General features: G+C 33.4%; 1 protein-coding gene across 1 annotated transcript; it reads right to left on the bottom strand.

Annotated features, from left to right (window-relative positions):
* Positions 1-1652: 1652 nt before the first annotated feature.
* LOC140437344 (putative protein FAM10A4) lies at positions 1653-17277 on the bottom strand. The gene is made up of 3 exons (XM_072526822.1): positions 16734-17277; positions 12454-12968; positions 1653-2879 (listed from the first exon to the last, which is right to left on the bottom strand). Exons 1-3 carry the CDS (start codon positions 17119-17121, stop codon positions 2553-2555), a joined length of 1230 nt encoding a protein of 409 aa, XP_072382923.1. The 5' UTR covers positions 17122-17277; the 3' UTR covers positions 1653-2552.
* Positions 17278-19597: the final 2320 nt, after the last annotated feature.

Here is a 19597-nt window from a genome sequence, read left to right on the forward strand (position 1 = left end):
AGCATATTAGCATATTAACTTGGGAAAGGATCACTACAGGAGCAATGCGACCAATTTGTGGCAATAATGTTAGAAGACTGAGGTTTCCAGAGCAACAACCAACACATCCACGGAGGAAGCTAAGCTACCTGAGGAAAGGAATGCCAAACGTTTAGAACGTTTCAAACAACAAGAAAAAGCATAATGCGAGTTAATAGTAAAATAAAGGTAAAAGATATCGACATAGCTCGCAACAAAGAAAAAAAATATAACAAAATATGTGTATAAGATGGAAGGCAATCGTATATACGTATTTCTGACTATTGGTCGTCTTCATTATGGTGCAGTCAAGTTAGAAAAGGAGCATATTAACTTGGGAAAGGATCACTAAAGGAGCAATGCGACCAATTTTTGGCAATAATGTTAGAAGACTCTGAGGTTTCCAGAGCAACAACCAACACATCCACGGAGGAAGCTAAGCTACCTGAGGAAAGGAATGCCAAACGATAATTGAAATTTATAGAGCCAAGAAAAGGCAAGTATCACTCGTTTCATAGTCATTCGATTCTGTTTCATAGAATTGATCACGTTTTGAATGTCCCTTTGGGGATAAGTGGTCTCTTGTAGCTCTTCACATGTTGTTGGAGCAGACATTCAACGTCTTACACACCTTGTGAGAAGGCTCTATTCGCTCCGTGCGTGACCATGGTAGGGGTACTTTGAAACGATGCCAGCGTGCGTAACGGCGAAATGTGACAAAATTGGACCTACCTTTTTACGCATAAATTTTATCAAAAATGTGTGTCGCAATAATCCAAAACAGTCGTATAGTCGTGGAATAACCTATATATAAAAAATAGACAAGTTTTGTAAAAGCCTCAGCTATGCGTGTGAATGTTGAAAGAAAGAAAAAAAAAAAGAAATCCGAAAAATGACCTTTTTGGAATTAGGGACGAATAGGGAGGGGCAACCGGCTAAAATTGCGCCGAGCTTTATTTACATAAAACGTAAAAAATGAAAAAGTTGATTGAAGTTGTATAGATCTCAAAAAATAAGATTAGCTCCGCAAAAACCATGAAAAAACATGTTTTTTGTGGGTTTAAAGGTGTTTCGCCCAATTTTTGACTGCCCTAAAGGACCCAGTTACTTCGAATTATATAGAACCTGCAAAAAACCTTGATTTGATATATTTTAAAATGTAAGTAATGTGAAGAAAATCCCCAAGAACCCTAAAAAACAGTTTTTTTGAAGATGACGCACCTGGAGGGGAAAAATCTGGAATATAGGTTTTGATTAATACACAAAATAAAAAAAAGATCTGCATCCACCTAAAAAAAAGATACTTAACCTATGGGTATATAAAAAATAAATAAGTTTTGCAAGAGCCTTAACAATGCGTGTGAAACCTAAAAAATTGAATTCTGGGAGTGAGGATATTTTGGCTATCTTAACTGCTCTTTGTCAGTATAACGCGAAAACAAAACATGATTTTACTGAACTAAAATGGAGATCTGAGCTGGTGCGTACTATACATATTTATAAATCTGTCAAGGTAACTAGAAAACAAAGCATGGTGATTATAATGTTGCGGAACTGGAGACCTGCGCCGGTTATTCTTGCTGGCGGATACTACATATATTTATAAATGTATCAGTGTAATAGAAAACAAAACATTGTGATTTTACTTAAGTTTTTATTTAACAAAATTATTGAATATCTAACTCTAATAAATTGAATGTGAATTAACATCAGCCTTACAATTAATTTATTAATCATCAAACCAGAACTAGTCCTATAAAACAAAAAATAGCAATATGAAACTTGACAATTTTTATATTAGATAAACAGTCCTTAAAACCTTACATACAATATTTCGTATTTGACAATTGTAGAGTAAAAAGGATAGGTGTTTATTTATTATCAGAATGCATTGTGGAGCTATAGTTGCAACTCAGAATTTTGTAATCTAGAACTATCACTTGAAGTAAAAAATATGTATAACATGAGATATTTGTCAGATTCAGTCTTCAACCACATCAAAAACAAATAAGGCGCAAAAGAACATTCGAGAAGAAAAAAATTTAATTAAAGTAAACTCTACTGAACTGATGGTGTAACAGTTTCCTGGTGAAAAATACGACATACAAAAACTGGTGAAAAATACAAAAACATAATGAAGAATACAACACATGAACTAAGACATGAAATATATGATTACAAAGGGTATCTACTGAAAACAAAGAGCACAAGTAAGAATAGAAAGAAACAATTGTATGGGGAATCGCTAATATTTTAGCAGAAGGCATACGAATAATACATATGCTTGGCTTGTATACAATAATTTTCCCATGATAATGATTACCTAATGCTCATTTACCCCAGAAATACCAATTGAATTATACGATATTGATATTTTTATTATTTATTAGCAACCAACAAAATATTTCATTACTATAGAACAGTAAATTGAATAAAAAAAAAGAAACCTAAAAAATCTACCGAAATCTTCATATATGTCAAAATTTAATTCACAACATAAGTAGAAAATTATTTAAAACAAAACAAGGAATACTTTAATCTAGATTATCGTCGTCGGGCTGTTTAGGTTCTGGTTTTGGAGTTGTATCTGCTCCGGGAAATCCACCGGGAAAGCCAGGAAAACCTCCTGCGCCGGGGAAGCCGCCTCCTGCACCTGGAAAACCGCCTCCTGCACCAGGGAATCCCATGCCTGCACCTGGGAATCCAGCTCCACCAGAAAAACCAGGAATATTCATTCCCGATCCGGCGAATTTACTTGAAAGTTTAGTGACAAGATTCATTACTTTGGGGTTAGATTGATATTTGACGAAGTTGGAAGGATTCATTGAGATATCTTGGAACGCCTTGGCTACTTCTGGATCCTGTCAATAAAAATGATTTAATGAGTTTTTTACTAGACTACTATACTTTTACATTTAGTATTCATATGTAATAATAAAGAAATAAGCGGAAATACATTTTTCACTACTAGTAGTCAAGGCACTGTAAATCTACGAAACTACAAACTGTCGCTTTTAATATATTTCATTAATAAAAAAATATTTCATACATTTTTAGGATGATCACTATGTAGGTTAACAAAAGATAGAACTTTTTGGAAGCATAGCATTCTTATTGCTTTCTTATCTTAATCTCATGTATAATAAAATAAAATTAATAAAATAAATGAAAAACCATCGCTCCATGCGTAGACGAGAATAAAGCGATGCTTTCCCTACTTGAGTGCCAGATTCCGTTTTTTTTACAAAACCATTGTATGCTTCATAATAAAGCTATACTACTTTTTAAGCCATAGATTTGAAGTCCATTCTGTAACTAAAGTCAGAGCCTGTTGCATTATGTCTAATGTCTAGGGCTAAGATGACAGGTGATCCATATAATCCAGGACATGATCAAATTCCACAAAAGAGGAGCTAAGTCTACCCCTGTGGACAACATCTGGTTACCTGTGCTGCTGACACAATACACCCCAATAACATTGCATTCATCACAGCGATCCTCAGCATGCCCTGCAGCTTGTTTCATCTATTCCTCTTAGCCAAATCGCCCTTGTGATTGTTTCGTAGGTTTCTTGAATGCTCCCTCTATATCGATAAATCGGCAGTATTTTAATATGTCATTTGATTATTATATAAGTCCATTGGGTTTTGACAGATTAGTTATATATAAACTGTTCACCAATGCTCGATAGACCTCTTATTTTACCCTGGTAAATTCAGTACTCTTGTATGAAAGGTACATCAAACCTTCACATAGCAACATTAAGTTCTGCTGAAGTTACTGTTTCTATGATGGGGGTTCACCTGAAGGAGTCTGAATGGCGTCAACGAGGCCTCTGATGATTTTAAAGGATACCTTTGTAATGGTTTAAGGAGATCTCGTCAATCGTGAAGACTATGATTTATGCATATTTGAAATTCAGATTTTTGAAGTGTGGAAACATGATAATTGCTGGAAGCCAAATATGGGGAATAAAGTCAATAAGAAAAATAAATGTATTCCAATGTGTTTCAGAATATTCATAAAATAAATTGATTTGCAATTAAAGTTCTCACACAAATTCTTCTTGTTCTTAAAGTGCCCTCTCCTCAATGGAGGTTGGCTATTACAATTTTAAACTCTTCTCTATCTTCAGCTGTTCTTATTAGCTGTTCAAAATTTAGCCCTGTGCATTGTCGGATGTTTCTGAGCCACGATAGTCTTTTCCTTCCTAGGCCTCTCTTTCCCTCGATTTTTCCTTTCACTATAAGTTGGGCATATTGGTACTTATTATTTCTCAGTATATGGCCTAGGTATGATGTTTTTCTAACTTTTACAGTGTTAAAAAGTTCTCTTTCCTTGCCTATTCTATGCAGCACTTCTTCGTTTGAGGTATGCGATGTCCATGAAATTTTGAGTATTCTCCGGTAGATCCATATTTCAAAGGCCTCCAATTTATTTACGGTTGATGTTTTAAGGGTCCACGTTTCAACTGCATATAGAAGAGTCGACCAGACGTAGCATTTTGATAAACGTAGTCGAATTTCGAGTTTTATTCGAGAATCACAAAGCAGTTTTTTTTATTTTTTCGAAAGATTTTCTGGCCAGGTACTTAAATCTATTGACCTGTTCTAAAATGTGCCCATTTATTGTGCAAGGTTGAGGTACGTTTTGGTTTTTTCGGATTGACATCACTTTGGTTTTTTTTAATGTTTATTTTCATACCAAATTGCTCACAGGTCGAGTTGGTCTTGTCAATGAGTCGTTGTAGACCTAAGTCGGAATCCGCAATTAACACTGTATCATCGGCGTATCTGATACTGTTGATATTTACGCCATTCACATTGTCTCCATCCTTGGAATTCTCCAATGCTTCTTTAAATAGAAACTCGGAGTAAAGATTAAACAGCAGAGGCGACAGAACACATCCTTGTCTAACTCCCCTCCTAATTTCTACTTCTGCGGATGTGGAACCTTCGATCCTAACTCTGGCGTTTTGGTTCCAGTACAAGTTTTTTAAGAATTTGATCTCTTTCCATCTAAACCGACTTCTTGCAAACGTTCTAATAGTAGGTCGTGTCCTTACTCTATCAAATGCTTTTTCGAAGTCTATAAAGCATATAAATATATCTTTCTGTTGGTCGTAGCATTTTTAGGCGAGAACTAGTAAACTGAACAGGGCTTCTCTCGTTCCCATCTCTGAATCCAAACTGATCGTCTCCGATGATTGTTTCGCACTTTCTATAGATACGATTATGTACGATTTTTAGTAGGACTTTTACTGCATGACTTATAAGGCTTATCAAACGGAACTCATTGCAGTGTTGTGGGTTTGGCTTTTTTGGTAGTGGGATGAATATTGACTCCAACCAATCTTGGGGTATTTTACCTGTATCATAAATGCGATTGAATAAAAGGACAAATATTTCGATATTTTCTTCGCTGATTAATTTTAACGTTTCTGGGTATATTCCGCCTGGACCTGGGCTTTTATTTGTTTTAAGATGATTAATTGCATTTATGATTTCAGATTTCAGAATTGTTGGCCCTTCGTTGGTATTTTCCAATCTTGGTTCTCGTATGTAGTGAAAAAGAATTTTAATATAGTTTTCCCATTCTTTCAGTTTATCTTCCGTTGATTCTAGCAGTTTGCCATCCGTGTTCAGCATGGTGTGAAAAGTCGTTCTCTTGGTAGTCGATGTAAACTCTTTTACCTTTTTATGTAAATTAAAAAAATCGTGCCTTTGTTGTAGTTCTTCTATTTCCACGCATTTTGTTTCCAGCCATTTCTCTTTTGTTTCGGTTTTTTTCGAATTATTCTATTTAGTCTTTTGTATTCTCGGTCCTTGTCATTTTTTCCTTTAGATTCTCTTCGTTTGTTCATTAATTGTAAAATCTCATCTGTCATCCATTCCTGTTTGTTATTTCTAGGTGTTACTTTTAGATGTTTTTCCGTTACATTGTTTATTTGTTCTTTAATAGTTTTCCACAGAACGTTTGTCATCGTACTCGCTAATTCTATTGTGGTCGATATTTCCTAAATTTTTGTTTAATTCTTTATTTACTGTCTGATGTATGGTGTCGTTTTTCAATAATTGGATGTCTAATAGTTGGTGTTGAGGTTTTTGTTTCTTTATTAGTTTCCATCTTGTGCGAACTTTTGCAACAATAGGATTATGATCGGAATTGATGTCAGTTCCAGGATATGTTTTTGCACTGATGATTGCATTGTGATATCTTTTGTTGACCAATATGTAATCTATTTGGTTACGGATTACTCTGTTTTCATTGTGTTGTGGTGAAGTCCAAGTGTACAATCTGCGAGGGTGTAATTTAAACCATGTTTAAATTACACACAAATTCACACAAATTACTGTCTATTTTACATAATTACCCACATCATATAGCATACCATATGTCAGTTTCCCCCAAAATGTACAGAAGGAATAAAATTAAACTGCTTATTTCACTAAATATTATTTCTATATTTATTAGTAAGTAGAATCCGCACACAGGGGAATTCTGCGCATCAGTATCTTGACAACACGGCATAAGTATTTTAACATTTACACATCGACCACATGTTTGTAATATGACTGCATTCGTAGTGTGGGTTTAGACAAGCTTGCCGACTGTTTGTTTTTCAAGACGTTGATGTAATTTTCGAATAATCTTTAAAAAGTGGTAAGTGCTTTTTTGTTATTAATTTTCATTAAAACTATTCCATGATTATTTTGCTTTATATGCCAACATCATCATTCTGGCTTTACAGCCCTGCGTGGGTCCTAGCCTCCTCAAGAATTTTTCTCCAGTCCTCCCTATCCATCGTCTTTCCCCGCCAAGCACGTATTCCCATATTTCTCATGTCTTCATCGATGTTATCAAGGAACCTTGTTCTGGGCTTCCTCTTCTCTGACCAATGGGTCTATCAAGGAGCGTTTTTCTAGCTGGGTCATTTTGTTCCATCCGCATTACATGTCCTATCCACCTCAGACGTCCTATCTTAATATGTTTTCCAATGTAGAGTTCAGCTCTCTGAACCATATGTTAGGACTGGGGGTATTATTATTTTGTAGAGTTTTATTTTTGTACTTCTCGATATAATTGTGGATTTAAGGAGGGCATTGAGCCCAAAATAGCATCTCTTGGCCGTGAAAATTCTGTAGTAGTATTATTTTCAGTATTAAGGAGCGCTCCTAGGTATACAATTTCGTTCACTGTTTCGATGACGTCGTTTTCTATAACGAGTGGTCGTAGGATTTCTGGTTGCGTGCTTATTTTCATAATATGTAAAGAAAAATTCCAAATCACGTGCAAAACAACACTCATAAATTTTCACTTCCACGCCACTAAAAACTCAATTAGAAATAAAACAAGAAAAGAGAAATCTTAAGAAAAAAGCTAAAGAGGTCAAAAAAACTGAAACCAGGAAAAGAAGGACACGAACAGTAGAAAAAAAAGTGATGATTTAGACCTAACATTAGAAAATGATGAATGTTTGGTGTGCAGTGAATTCAAACAAGAGAAAGAAATTTGGCACTGTCGTGTAATATGTTCAAATTGGGCTAATTCAAAATGTAGTTGGGATTCACAGTTAATTATTCGTGCGATATGTGTGCCAAGGTCGAGCGGAAGACAGTCAGAAAATAAAATTATCTCTTTAATGTTCTTTTTTAATTTTGTCTTTAAGAAATTTGTTTTTACAATATTTGCTTTATTACAATAAATTTTTTTTCTTCGAATACAGCTTTATTTAATTTTTGCGCAGAATTACCCCACTTGGTGTTCTGAAATTTAAACATTTTTCTACCATCGGCTACAGAAAACGACGTCATCGAAGCAGTTAACGAATTTGTATACCTGGGAACGCTCGTCAATACTGAAAATGACACTATCGCAGAGATAAACAGCAGAATTTGCACGGCTAATAGATGCTTTTTAGGCTTGATTTCCTTTTTAAATCTACAGTTATATCAAGAAATACAAAAGTAAAACTCTACAAAACAATAATACGCCTAGTCCTAACATATGGTTCAGAAACCTGGACTTTAACAAAAAGCAATGAAAACAAGTTAGGATGTTTCGAAAGAAAAATACTAAGGCGAATCTATGGAGCGGTAAATGAAAATGGTGTCTGGAAAAGACGATACAACTTCAAACTCTATAGAATATACCAGGAACCAGATATCGTAAAACACATTAAGATATGACGTCTGAGGTGGGTAGGCCATGTAATGCGGATGGAGCAAACTGACACAGCTAGAAAAACGCTCCTTGATAGACTTATTGGTCAAAGAAGAAGAGGAAGACCCAGAACCCAAAACAAAAAGGCAACTTAAGAATCTAATTATTAATCTAGATATGCAATATATTTTTTTTAACTTTTGTAATTTGATATACTGTTTTAATGTACAAATTTTAACTGTTTACTTGTTTCTTTGTTATTGTTTTGATGTTTATTGTACATGATCTTTACTTTTTACTATTTGTTGTATTTTATTGTAAATGGTTCTACCGTTAAACTAAATAAATAAATAAAATAAAAATACTTGGGGGAATACCACGCAATGACAGTTTTTAATCCGTAGTCCATAAAACTTTAAACCTTTTTTATGGGAATTAGGCCTCTCCTAATTCTCGCCATTCATCTCTGTTGTTTGTAAGACGTTTCCACATTGGCCCTGCAGTTCTTTTAATATCGTCGCTCCATCGCATTTGCGGTCTTCCTCGTCATCTTTTGGCTTCATATGGCCGCCAATTCCCGATTTATTTATTCCAACGGCCATCCGTAAGACGTTCGTTATGTCCAGCCCATTTCCATTTCAGTTTAGCTGCCAGATCGACAGCATCTTTTACTTGTGTTCTATTACGAATGTTTTCATTGGTTTTTTATGAGAATAGGAGCGCAGAATTTCCCCGGTCTCTCCTACACTTTACATATTTTAACATAGTGAATGTCACTTCTCAACTGGAGGCTTTATTGTGCCCATAAGCATTGATCTACAACTTATTTTCTGCAATAGCAACTGTTAATGAATAAGAGTTGTGTTTTTTTTAAATCAATGTTATATCATTTATTGATGTCTCATATTCTTTTGTATAAATAAAGAGCCTAATTGAGACATAAACTGTAAACCATTGGGCAATTATGTTTATTATCTCCAATTATAAGATAAAGTTATATACCATAAATAAATATTTTTGTGGAATAATATTTTTATCACATGTTTTGATTTTTGAATTTTTATCAAAACTTGAGTTCATTTATTTTGGATAATATTTAATGTTATGTACCTCAAAATATTTAGACGAGAAGTGATCAAATATGAAATCACTAGAAGTAATTTAGAGATTTTTTGTAAAACCGAATTTAAGAAAATATTAACACTGATATGGCGGATGTGTTAAAACAGTAACAGCGCGAGTACGTGCCATTCCATCTACTCGTAATCGATGTGATTAGGGCGATGTTGTTTAATTAAACACATCAACTTTAACTGCATTCTCATAGTACACAATATTTTTTCCCGGAGACATTTTTGCATTTCAGCCTTTCGACTATTTGAGGTGGGAATATGTTCACTCCGGCGACTATGGTATGATGCATTGTCCATAACGATGACACAGTTATCTTCAACACGTTGCAGAACATATTAAAACCACTGTTCGAAACAATCTGCATTCATGTCCTCAATGGTAATCATCAGCTTTTTTGTGATAAAATAATTAAATTACTGTCTTTTAGAAAGCTGCTATCACTTCCAATATAGGTCACTATGAGTCACTTTCCTTTACCTGTCGGTCCTCGGAATCCTTGTGATAGACCTTTAACAAAAGATTACTGACTACTTGTTACTTCTTCATGTACCATGTCCTTTCAGAACGTTGGTTACCAGCATAGCTATCTTAATTTTATTCACTGCTACCCTAAATAGCATGCTTGTATCAACACACCATACCAATCTCGCAAGTTCTTCAACCATGAGGTTCTTCTTCGTCCTGGACTGTGTTTGCCTGCTATTTTTTCTTGCATGATATTTTGTAGCAACCTATATTTGGGACCTCTCATTACATGTCCGAAATACTCCAGCTTTCTCTGCTTGATGCTTTTTATGATCTCAGTAGTCTTGCTGAGACGTTCTAGTATTGTGGAGTTTCGAATCTTCTCCACCCAGGAAACTTTTAAAATTCTTCTATAGCACCACATTTCGAAAGCCTCAAGGCGATTTACATCGATTTTATTCACAGTCCAGGACTGGACACCATAAAGTAAGACAGAGAACATGTAGCAGCGAAGTAGGCGGATCCTCAATGCCAATTTTAGGTCTCTGTTACATAACACCTTGGACATCCTTCTAAAAGCCACTCTAACCTACTCTATCCTAGATCTAATTTCGCTGTGACTTTCTGCGTTACTTGTTACAGTAGTGTCAGTCCACACATTTTTAACAATATGTATATCCAGCATTGACCCAAGTTTCATCTAAATAATAGATTTTTCTATTTTGTTCACGGAACACTGATATTTTACGCATATAGTTACGACGCCATGTAATGATTTCAGGTCTCTATTAACTCTGAATTCCTGTTTTACTCAGCACAAGTAAATTCTAATTTATGTAACTGCTTATGCTTTATGTTATCCAATTTCATAACTCATTTGGGGAATTACTTCATTAGTTTTTATTGCAGAAAAGATTTGGTCTAGAGTAGGAATTTCCTTATTAAAATAAAAAGAATGAACTGTATGTCTTATTTCTGAATTTTTATGTTCATTAAATTCAATTGGTTTTTTACCTCATAGATGTGTTTGTGGGAAATGAACTTCACCCGAGCGTTGTTTTTGACGAACAATCCTGTAAATAGTGGATGGCGATACTTCTGTCATACATTCACAACAACTGATTGCCTCTGCCTGAGACAATATTTTTCTCAAATACTCATACACATTAGATACTATTTTTTAGCTTTAAGTCCTAACTGTTTGCGAGAACTTTTCACATTTATACTCTCCCTGCTAGTACTAGGTTCTTCCACTTTTGTTTCATTAAACAATATTTAACAAAAGCCATATATTGTTAAACACACAGGCATCTGTGTGCTTCTAAAACACAATGTACTTATAACTCTGAGAAAACTACCCTTTCTCTGCTACTAACATGCTACCTGGTAACATTCATTGCGATAGCTAAACAATACGAAAAACCCAACTGATCACATTCATGAGTCATTTCACTTTATTATTTGCCAGACTAGGGAATTAATTAATAAACAAAACAGAGCGAAAATGATCAAGAAAATAAAATGAGATAAAAGAACTGAGAATATATGCATTTAATAAAAAGGTACTAATATGAGAAGCAAAGTAGGTGATACATCAGAGAGTATAATAAATGTGCCAGTGTTTTATCTTGACACATTAATAACCAGGTATCACTGTATGACACCTCATTTATTTACAAAAGTATATTTAAAATCCTTTATAAAAGGTATATAATTTAAAATCCCTTTCGGGCTACATCACAGAATGTTTTCAGGCTAAAAAGCCCATCCTCAGTGTTTTGCTACATTTTATTTAAAAATATGTTGTGATGTTTGAGTATTTCTTATATAACCTGCATGGCAACAATAGTTGCCATCTAGAACTAATTCAGACATCGTCTGAGGGTCAGCAGCAACCCCTAGTGGGAGTCTTAAGTGACTTTTTAGCCCGAAAATGTTCTGTGATATAGCCTGAAAGGGATTTTAAATTATATACCTTTTATATAGGAATTTAAATAAACTTTTGTGACTAATGGTATACAGACAACTATAGGAATTTCATTTTCTTTTTAGATAATTTATTTACTTCATATATTCTAGAAATACAAATTATTTTTGTATAATTAACAATTGTTAATTGCTGGCAAATTGTTTAAAATATCATATGATTATGTTTAAATATTATAATCTAAACATTAAATATTTACAATTATACAAAAATAAGACTTTAGGGTAAGACAAGTTTTTATAACAATGGCCAGTATAAGAATTTAAAACAAATTAATATGACCAAAGTAATTACACATCAAGTAAAAAACCAAAAACAAAATAGATATTACAAAACTATTGAATACTTACAACAAATATCAGAATAATAACATAAATTAAAGGATTATAGGATCAAAGAAAAAGATACAATATGACTAATATAAAAAAACGAAAGCAAGAAATATTTGTATACCTAAGATATGGAATAAATATTTCTAAAAGCTATATAATTAATCAAATACAGTAGAACAAGCGAATAAAACAAAATGAGGTAAAAGAACTGACAAGAATACCAACTGTTATGGACAGCTGTAATGACAAAATGAACAATAAATTTTGAATCAATCTACATGCTATTACAAAAGGTAATTGATATACTGACAACCTGATTTAATTTACAGGATACTAAATATAATAAAACTTTACCTGCAATGCAGCCATAACTTCAGGATCTTGGAATAATTTATAGAAATCACCTGCGTTTCCCATTGGATCAGCATCATCTTCAGGTTCTTCCTTAGCTGCAGATGCAGCTTTAGCATGTGCTTCTCTTGCTTTTCTAATCCTATCCAATCTTTCTCTCTCTTCTTTATCTTTCTTTTTTCTCTCCTTCTTCAGCAAATGTTCTTCAATTCTTTTAGCATTTGGTGTGACTTCTTTTAACCATTCATCAGTCTGTTCATCACAATCTATGTTGCATGCTTGCCTTAAATCTTTAGCAGCCAATTCCCACTCTCCTAACAGTCTATAAGCTCTTCCTCTAAATTTATATGCAGGGGCAGAATCACAATTCAGTTCTAAGGCTCTTGTACAGTCTCTGATGCAAGCATTTGGCTTGGTAAGCTTTAAATAAGCTTGGCCCCTCTTTGCAAACAATAAAGCACTAGTTGGGTTGAGTTCTATGGCCTCTGTGAATAATTCTAAGGCTTTTTCAATATTACCTAAAATATAATTTGATATAAGGCAAGGTTGGATTTTGAGTCCTAAGCCCAGATTTGTACTCTACTCTTAAAAGGTGCAAGAGTAATGGGTTCCAAGAAACCAATTCTGTGGTCGCAGGGTAAAAGTTCTTAAGTCAAGTTTTGGCCATTTTGAGTTTAATGGACCAACGGATAGGTGGCTATCTATATTTGTGGGTAAAAAAAACCTGAGTCCTACATAACGATTCATTTCTACAATATAATTGGAGGAAATAATAACATAAGTCAAATATTGTTTGTTTGTATTTGGGAACCTTAGTGACATAAGAATTTATTCGCTTATGAAATTTTGAGCAAAAGTTCCTATGTCAGTTTAGGAAGTTATACATAGTTATAAAAATTGCTGCCAACCTTGAATTAACATCACATAAGAATAAAGTTTCTTACTGTGATTCACAGTTTATGTTTGAGAAGCTTGTTTATCACTGTGTTACTGTGTTATAGAAGTTTGTATTTTATCTAATCTAGTTTATAACGAAATGGATAGTTTTTCAAGAGGAAAAAAACTAGCCCTAATGGGTTTATCTAAACAATATAGCTGTAAGTATTACATATAATTATTATTACTATGTAAAATGCTAGTGAGGTTATGATTTATATTTTATTAGTTTACAAAAATTGCAATGTTTTAATATGTAAATTATTTTAAATTTACTGCTAGTAAACTTATGATTTGTATTGGTTTCATACAAATAGAATTGATTTTTATTTTGACATATTTGTTTTATTTATCAGATAAAAACTAGGCAACCACATGCACATCAGCCAATAGTCTAGCAACAACAAGTACATTTGGTGATGATATGCAGAGTGCCTCAAAAGATAAATGTAAGTGAAAACTGAGTTTAACAAACATATTTTACTAGCTGCAGTTTGTTTTTTCGTGTTTTTTTTTAATATCGCTTCATATTTTTTTAGTGAAAACTGTAAATGAGTTTGAGGATCCTTTTCATAATAGTGATGATGAAGACAAAGACCCAGATTACATTCCAGAGTTAGATGAATCAAATTTAGATATTTCACTGAACAATTTAGATAATAATATTGCAGGACAGAAGAAAATTGAATTTACCACACCACAAGGTACTAGTGCCAAAATGGAGACACAGGAGAAAGTAGTTCAGCAGTAAAAACAAAGAGTACTAGAAACATAGTTCAAACAGTCCCTTCTAAATGATCAAGAATTGTTAGAGCAACAAGGAAGATTTGCAGAAATACTGGTCAACTTTATGCCACAGAAAGTGGTAAAGAAGTACAGGGTAAATTTTGTCACGATTTATTACCATGTCGATTGAATTGTAGTATTAGATTTGAGACGGCTAAACGACTCTGGTTTTTGGTCTTTAGGAAGTCACGATCGTCAAGCAGACTATATTGTTAGCTTGATTACGTCCAAGCCTAAGGCAACAATTCGTATAAGCTCAGATACTAACAACCACAAAAGGGAGTTAACATATACCTACAATATTAAAATTGATGGAGAATTCCATAAAATATGTAAAGTATGTTTTATGGCCACTTTTGATATCACAGAAGGGTTGATAAAAGTTCAACTCAATAAAATACTCTAGAATTCAGATGGAGCAACTACTATAAGTACTGACCATCGAGGAAGACATTCACCAGTAACAAAAACTACACAGGAAAGAAAAGATAAAATCATCAATCATATAAATTCGTTCCCAAGATATGAAAGCCATTACAGCAGAAGAGATACTGAAAAAAAGTATCTTCCATTTCATTTAAATATTTCTGTAATGTATTTACTTTACAAAGAATCAGTAACAGACCACCTAGTATCCTACAATGTGTACAGAAATATTTTTAAGGAAATTAATTTAAGTTAATGATACATGCAACATGTGTGATACATTCAAGCTAAAAGTGAAATTATGTAAAGATGAAGTAGAAAAACAAGATCTTTTAATTAAATTGAAACTACCTAAAACTGTCGCTGACAAACATTTTGAAGCAAAATCAAAGGATAAAGCTGATGCAATAAAAAAACCCTTCAATTAAAATTGTAACCTTTGATTTGCACCAAGTCTTAAAAACTCCTTATCTACATTCATCTATGTTTTATAAAGGTCAACTGGCTGTATATAATTCAACAGTCCATGAAGGTGACACAGGAGTAGCTTGGAATTTTATGTGGAATGAAACAATTGCAGGATGAGGTGGTAATGAGATTGGTTCTTGTGTATACAGATATATTTCCCAACTTTCACTAGATATAACTCATTTAATCATGTATTCTGATACATGTACAGGTCAAAACAGAAATTCACATATAGCTTCTATGTGTTTTTCAGCATTACAAAATTGCAATTAAAAACAAAAGATATGCGTACTCTGTTATATAAAACATCTCTAGAATTAGATGTGCCTTTTAAAAAAATATCTTTTCTAAGAAGAGGACAAAATATTCCAGATTTAAGGCCTGCAACTTAGTATACTGAGTGTTTACCTATAAGTAAAGAGAAAAAGGCAGACTTAATCAGCATTTTACATTTAATAAATCCAGTGTTCCATGACTATTATAAAAACCTAAAACACCCTGGATCTAGAATGAAGGATAACGTCACCTCTGATGATGAGTAACATTTATTTTTAAGATTTTTCTCTTAATAACGAATCAAAAAATATTTAGTTTGTATGATTTTATTAAATATTTACTATAATACATTTCTTATTTATTTTTAATACATAATATATTAAATAATGACTACAGATGCCATTTTTTTTCATAATAGATGTATTGAGATAGTGGTCTAAAAAACTTAAGTCATATAACCCATTGGAGTATAATTACTTGTCATTTTTTAATGAATTTAAAATCATTTTGATCTAGTTAGCTATGTAACTCCTAGATAAACAATACACCAAAACTGATATACAGTTAAATTCTTACATTTAGTTACGATTTTAAAGTTATGATTCTGGAAAAATGTCAAAATATTTCAAACTCGTATTTCTTGATACAATGATTTCTGACTTAAGAACTTTTACCCTGTGACCATAGAATTCATGATATAAATTAAGACTAAAATTTAAGACAAGTGTTAAAGAAGTCCTGAAATTGTTTTCTTGTGGCATGTAATTTACATTGACTCATGACTGATTTGATAAACATTTACAGCTTAAGGTTATTAATAATTTTTATTTTAAAAGTTTTTTGAAAACAATTTCCATCGACATGTAAAAACAAATGTTGAATGTAATTAATATTACAATCAATTGTAGTTTAATCCCACATAAAATAATATTTAAAACAAGTCTTATTTTAAGAATATCTAAATATAAAAAATAATACAAACAACACATGGAAAGTCGAATGCTAAATATAAAACCAAATACAACTAAAGGTTGAGAAAACCTATAAGTGGATTAAAAAGGAAACTACAATAAGATAGGGAGACATAGAAGTCCTATGTTGGAAGAGAAATAAGAAAACTAAAATGTTAATTTGCAGAACATAACATCAGATATGAATATGACAAGACAAATAATTTAATCTTACAATAAAGACTTTGGAACAACATGACAGGACAATGAAGAGTACAAATGTGTTTAATTCATAACCCAGAGGTGGATAAATATAGTTATAAACAGAAAATGGGAGAAATCAGGGAAGGGTTATGTCCAATATTGGATAAATATAAAATATATAGAAAGATAAAGAGATATGAGTACTATATACTATACTGAATAAAGCAACATAATTACCTTCAGATAACTGTGACATAGCTTCCATTCTTTTTTCGTCAGCTTTGTCTGCATCCTCTTCGGTCAGTTCTTTGGAGGGATCTCCCATTTTTTGATTCATGTCATCTATAAAATCTGGTTCTACACATCCAGTCATGTCAAATTCTAATTCAGATTCCGGATCAGATTCTATGACTTCTTCCTGCACTGGCTCTTCATTAACTTCGTTGGGTTCTACTTTGATATCCGATGGCATTTTTCTAGTTTCAGGGAGTGAAGCACCCAATGATTCCAAATAGTCTTTGAAAAATTTAAGATCGGGCAAATGAAGAATATCAGGATTTGACTTACATAGTGATATAAATTGTTTTAATTTGTCAACAGCCTCTTTACCTATAGGGCAACTCATTTTTGGATTCACAATGATCGAATTAATACAGTTAAAGATATGGTATTACCCAATTAGATTAGAATATTCTAGAAACCGGTATATCTACACCTATCTTTGGAAATTTATTAAACACATGTAAAATAAACAAAATTTTCCTTAGTCATGAAATGACAAATGACATGACATGACAGATGTCGATTTTAATACATATTCTGTGAATGGATAATGGAAGCATTTTTAAGCGAGAAACTATTTTTAGTATCACATAAGAATCATTTTGGTATCACATAATAAGAAAGACAATTAAGAAACCCATTGTTTCTTATTATGCGTTAGTATTCATTTTTAAAAGGATCTAATCTATAAAAATTGCTGTATACAAAACCTCTATACAGTATACACAAACTTAGCGAAATGTTCCGTTTAAATTTAAATGTTTCCAAAACCAAAATTCTGGTAAGTATTATCAAAGATAAAAAATATACTAATATAATAGAACAAGTAACTTCCATAAAATATTTCGTAGCAAATATCAACAGCTAGTGTAACCAAAAAAAAAAGAAAGCTATCAAAAATCGAACAAGCGAGGAACACATGAACATGAAACCATTTTTAACCAGATCAGACCTTAGTCTAGAGCTTATAATTCGAAAGATCAGATGCTACGTTTTCTCTGACTTGCTGTATGGCCGTAAAATTTGGACAATGTACTCCGAAACAGAAAAAAATAGATGCCTTTGAGATGAATATATAGGGGAACCCGGGGTGGAACGGGGTACCTAAGTTTGATAGTAATTTGTGCGATATTTAATGAAACTACACCATCATTTGACAAATCTTATGTTTATTTATTTATTTCTTTACAAGGAAAATATAGCTTAAGTTATAAAAACAAACGTTTCTGAAAAAAATGTGCATTACAAAAATAAAGGGAAATTTCTCATTCTGCCTTCTGCCCCACCTCCCGCGGCATAATGGGGTGCCCCATACTATAGATAATATCACTGGCAAAGTTCACAGACGAAAACGCTTTCATCATCGTCACTATCTAAACCAGCACATGCTAGATGTGCCCATTTCTTACAAATGCTACAAGAACACCAGCCTTGATTGGACTTAGAGTAGTAATCATGGCAATACAAACAGGCCGTATCTTCTGCTATCTTCGGATTCAGTTTCAGATATTTTTTGTTTCTTTGCCTTAGTTTTAACCTGTTTGTTCTTATTTTCTCTCCTTTTTCGTTGAGTTTTCATCATTTTTAAACATTAATCTCTGTTTAATTTTTTTCTCTTTAGCTTCGTTTATAGCTTGCAACTTTTTTAAAGATTCTTCCAGTTTAACCTTATAAGATGAGGCGGTAAGGACAGCAGTCTTTCCACGCTTTTTTACAGCTCTTTTTGTTCCAGCTTTAACTTTTGGCAACGGAATTAGGTCTCTTGGCGACGTGACTGAAAAATGTGTGTCGGCATTAGTACGAACAGAGGAATCGGGCATCCAAGAACATCAGGGTTTAGGAACATTCACTGGTGGGGGAAGATTTTCGTCAATTGTCGGTACGGATGGATTATTTTTGACAGGATTATCAACTATGGGTGTGGGATGAACATGGGGTGAGCAGAAATGCTTCTGTACTGGTGTAGTTGGCGTTGAGTCAGTTGTCTCTGGCATAGCCGGCGATGTTTCCTGGATTGTACTGCCATAAGGATTTTCCAAGAAAATATCTGTTGTTGCTGATGGTAGAAAGTCATCATCGGTGAATTTATTCATATTGAATGGCCAGATACCAGATTTTTCAAAGCCAATAATGGCAATTCTCATATTTGCTGCACTTACGAAAGCCTGGCCAAAAAGAGTTGATATGTCGAAAAGCTGAACCACTCTCACTGGATGCGAACTGAGCCACTTCCTTATTTCATCCTCATATTACAAGCTCAAGTGCTTTATAAATGCAACGTCCAATGGTTGAATTTTGTGAGAGCAATGAGGAGGGAAGCACAATATTAACACACCATTGTCGCGTGCTAGATCTATTGCGGCTAAGATCTTTGTGTGTGACGTATGCCCGTCAAGAACTAACAGAACTGGGTGTTATTTCGTCGCTTTAGAAAACAGAATGAACTGTTGTAGTCATTTTACGAAAATCTCTGCAGTTATCCAACCAGAATCGCTAACTTCAACCCAGCCTCCTGGTGGGAGACCTGTTTCAAATTCACGTTGTTCCTTTTTTCGCAGAAATATTAATATTGGGGGCATGTAAGATCCGGTAGCTGAGCAACATATTTCGGCTGCGATAGTGGTGCTTCTTTCAGCAGAACTTAAGACACCTACTTGACTGTCCTACCAACCTACTGTTGTCCTCTAACAGCTATTATTTTCGAAAACTGCTTGGGAACCATGCTAATACCCGTTTCATCACAGTTGAAAATTCGAGTGGCATCTAATAATTCGTACTTGTCCAGAATTTCATTAAGCAGATTAAAAAAATTCGATACT

This window comes from Diabrotica undecimpunctata, chromosome 3, assembly GCF_040954645.1.
Source record: "Diabrotica undecimpunctata isolate CICGRU chromosome 3, icDiaUnde3, whole genome shotgun sequence".
NCBI classification, from domain to species: domain Eukaryota; kingdom Metazoa; phylum Arthropoda; class Insecta; order Coleoptera; family Chrysomelidae; genus Diabrotica; species Diabrotica undecimpunctata.

Excerpts from the sequence above, each read along its gene's own strand:
- LOC140437344 (XM_072526822.1), bottom strand. The coding sequence starts at position 17,121 with ATGAGTTGCCCTATAGGTAAAGAGGCTGTTGACAAATTAAAACAATTT. Across the intron at positions 12,969-16,733 it reads TATGTCACAGTTATCTGAAG|GTAATATTGAAAAAGCCTTA; the intron begins GTAATTATGTTG and ends ATTATATTTTAG. Across the intron at positions 2,880-12,453 it reads AAGTTATGGCTGCATTGCAG|GATCCAGAAGTAGCCAAGGC; the intron begins GTAAAGTTTTAT and ends TTTTATTGACAG.